This window comes from Austrofundulus limnaeus, unplaced genomic scaffold (genome assembly GCF_001266775.1).
Source record: "Austrofundulus limnaeus strain Quisiro unplaced genomic scaffold, Austrofundulus_limnaeus-1.0 Scaffold132, whole genome shotgun sequence".
NCBI classification, from domain to species: Eukaryota; Metazoa; Chordata; class Actinopteri; order Cyprinodontiformes; family Rivulidae; genus Austrofundulus; species Austrofundulus limnaeus.
The window spans coordinates 591,606-595,259 of NW_013952534.1; the positions used below are offsets into that span (position 1 = coordinate 591,606).

The following is a 3,654-nucleotide window of genomic DNA, read 5'->3' on the forward strand; positions in this document are numbered from 1 at the left end:
ACACAATAAAAAGCACTTAACTAAAAGCCTGTCTGAATAAAAATGTCTTAAAATGTTTCTAAAAGAGTGATTTAATAGTATTTCTGTATTATTTCACATTTAGTCAGTTGTACACGTAGTACTTAGAGGACGTGTTAAAATGCTGTTTCTATGCAGGACATACCACATACAGCTCAGTTATTTTTTTGTTAGTGGTGCTCGGCTGTAGCAGTGAAATGAGGAGCATGAAGTTTTGTGTTTACTTGAAGTTAAACACGAAACACTACAGTTAATTATAACTGGTCCTTTGAGGGCCAGCATGCACGCTCATGTGGCCCTCAGTAAAAATGAGTTTGACACTCCTGTTCTAAACAATTCAGTTTAGACTTTTTTTTTTTACAAAATCATTCAGCGTTCACACTGCATTTTTTTTCAGAATATTTTTCTAGCTCATGCTTAGATGTTGTTTGAGGCTTTATGAAAGAATAAACAGAAAACAGTCACATGAGGCCTTGTTTTCAGTAGAGTTCCTTCTTTGCACTTCARTATGAGTGTGTCTTTTATACATAAAGAAAGTGGGAAGTTTGAAAGAAAAATACCAAAGAAAAGCAAAWARACTCTGAAACTTTTTCTTAGAAATGTTCATGGAAGCTCCGTTTGATGATGTGAAGGTTTTCCAATTTTGATCTGTGCAGCTCAACAGATGTCTTCACATCCAGATAAACAAATATGTCCTGGTTAATACAATATCTGCTCACGGCTCCTCAGATTTCCATATTTACAGTGAAGCCTCAACAGTGTTTGATCTGGCAGAGGAAAGAGTTCAAAGCCAATAAAAAATATTGCTAAACATATTTAACATACTGATCAATTATTTCTTCAAAYGCACAAAGTTTAACATGTTTAGAGGTTTTGAAAAATGGCTACACTGCTCAGGCTTTTTAACTAGTTTTTCTATTAATCAAACGATGAAACCATATTTTTTAATGTGGCTTTGATGGGGGKTTTTTTCCAGGTGAATTTGTAATGATTTAGTAATGATCTATTCAACTCTGGATATTTAAAAAATTATATATTTTTGTCTAATCAGCAACTAACAAGCTGCACCTCTAGGTCGCAAGAACATCTGCAATAGTGACGTCAACATACAAAGAACATTCTCCCAAAACAACTGGGGCTTGTTTTTATATATCGTTGATATCTTCCTCTCAGTTATCAACCATTTGCATATCACCAAATGCAAATAACCTGCTGCATTACATAACAGTTTTAAACCAAGATCAGCTTAAGCTGAGAAATGATGGACTTTTAGCCATTTCAGTTGTAGATATATTTCTAATATACACACACGGACAGTCGTGGCCAGAAACATTACCGTGCACTTTTTAAGTGCAGGTGGTTAAAAATCCAAACTTGTACAATACTTGGTGACATAAAATATCTTGCGTTCCTAATGGAGCTTTCACCATAAGTATCCAGAGGCTGTACTTACTGCARAGAAAACAACATTTGTGGAAACTCTTGCCGTCACATTGCACCTCTTCGGCATGATAAACGGTTCCGCGGCACGCTGAACACTTGTTGCCTCCTCCCCAGTTTGGCATTGTGAGTCTCTCTAAATAAAAAGAAAGAAAATATAGTTTGAGTTGTTTCTTCTTCATCAACTGCAGAGTCCAGCAACAGTCCCCCCCACTCATATTCACATAAACACACATCTGAAGAGAAACAGGCGTGTTGCTCGTTGTCGTAAGAGGAACTCTTGTAGCTTTTATTTTATGTGGTTACTCTAATATTTCATATCTTTCTAATCAGAGGGCACGGTTMAGCTAAAACCCACCACTCGCAAGGAAGAGTAAAAACAAAAGCTGTGCAAACAAGGTCAACCCAAACAACGGGGCGTWCTAATACCCTGAGGAATGTTTGCGGGACGCCGTGGCTTTAGGCCATTCGTAGTTTCAGGAGCTGTAGAAAAGGGAGAAGAGCATAACGAGCAGGAATGAAATTAAAGGAAGACACTGAATGCTTTTGAAAAAATGAAGTATTATATTTTGATATTTAAATTGCTTTGAGTTTATTCTTTTATTTTTATTTTTTTACTAAATCGACACGAGATAGAAGGAACTGACTGTTTTTATCTGCATCTCAGTGGATCTGGAGACTTGGGGGGAGAATCAAAGGGCAACTATTTGYGTGAATGCTGAGTCGGCGTTCACAAAATGTTTTTTCCTGTTAGTTTTTGTTGCAGTCTTTGCTGCTTTTACATATTTATTAGCCATTCACATATCAAAATGTTCAACTCTTTCAAGAAATGCATGCTACGGCTTTCGGGGTTAGCTTCTTGCTAAAATTGAGAAAACTTTAGCAAGCCTTTTGATACCTTTTTTTGCTAGTCTTTTGATGATTTTAGCTATCCTTTTGACATGTTAGCTTCTAGCTATTCTTTTGATAWCTTTAGCTAGCCTTTTAATATTTTTAGCCAGCCTTTTGCCCTGTTAGCTTTTCCTTTTTTTTTCTTTTGACAGCTTCAACTAGCCTTTTGATACTTTTAGATTTTAAATAACTTCTCCCTGCTTTTGCTTCTATTAGCTACTTTTATCTATGAGCTAGCCTTTTTATACTTTTTGTTTTTTGCTGGTGTTTTTTGCGTGGCTTCTCACATTCAGCATTCTCACTGCATTTTCCACAAAAATAACTCTATTTTTTTTTCTGAGGCTTGCTGTAATTTAAATAAAGCCTCAAACCAACCACTTGAACACTTGTCTGTTGAATGAAATGATAAAAAATGTTGAATAATAACTATTATGATTATTTACACTTAAAAATGAATTCAGGTTTGAAACATTTTACCAAGTAAAACATCCTGAATAAAGGATCTCACATTCAAGATTGTATCACATGCTGCCTTTCAGGCCAGAGTTTTAGACTGAGATCATTTTGTGTTGAAAAATTAGAGTTGTAGCTGTTTTAGTCAAACCATGAAAGTAACGTTATGTGCTGCAGAAGATAACAGGATTGGACCTGAAAAAAGATTTTCAGCAACTACCACACCAAAGTTTAGCTCATATCTGTAAAACTGACAGAGCTCTTGTAACTCAAGACTGATTGTTTATAGCTGAGTCACTTTTCATGACAAACACAGACATTCATTACAGCCCAAGTTTTATCCCCTTATCAGATAGCTGAGTAAGCACTGTTGTTGTTTACACACATTCAAAACTTTAAATTGCAGCTAATTTTAAGGTTGGTTCAGTTAGCATCATAATAAAAACACAATATTTTGTTACTATTCATCTGTATCTGGCATTATTATTTTACAACTGTTTAATGAGCTACAGCTACATTTAACTTATTTTTAAAACTAGAAGTGTTCTCTCAAACTTCTCAGGTTGTGAGCTACAAAATAACATCAGCAGGGATTTTTCTTCCCCAAATATCACTGGTTGAAATGGATTAAACAATAAGCCAAAAATAAAAGAAAACAACACCCCCAGTTTAAACAGCTATATAAAAAAGATGGTGTTCTATGTTAATAGTAATAATTAAAAAACACATATGCTATTTACATTTTTATTTAATACATTATCTCAAAAACCTAGTTCTTCCATGACTTGCACAAAACTCTGCAGCTGTGATATGAATATTCGGCTAGCTTCCATTAGCTCTCTTAGCCTAGCA

At 35.0% G+C, this 3,654-nt stretch overlaps 1 protein-coding gene across 2 annotated transcripts in view; it reads right to left on the minus strand.

Moving 5' to 3' along the window:
* csrp2 (cysteine and glycine-rich protein 2) overlaps window positions 1-3,654 on the minus strand; it is a 23,054-nt gene that overhangs the window by 17,367 nt on the left and 2,033 nt on the right. The window contains exons 2-3 of one of the 2 annotated variants that reach the window (XM_014015617.1): window positions 1,888-1,941; window positions 1,472-1,594 (exon numbers count right to left, since the gene is read on the minus strand). In XM_014015617.1, the coding sequence (XP_013871071.1) occupies window positions 1,472-1,583 (112 nt within the window). In that variant the 5' untranslated portion in view covers window positions 1,584-1,594; window positions 1,888-1,941. The remainder of the gene's footprint in view (window positions 1-1,471; window positions 1,595-1,887; window positions 1,942-3,654) is intronic. The other variant, XM_014015616.1, reaches the window with a different exon arrangement.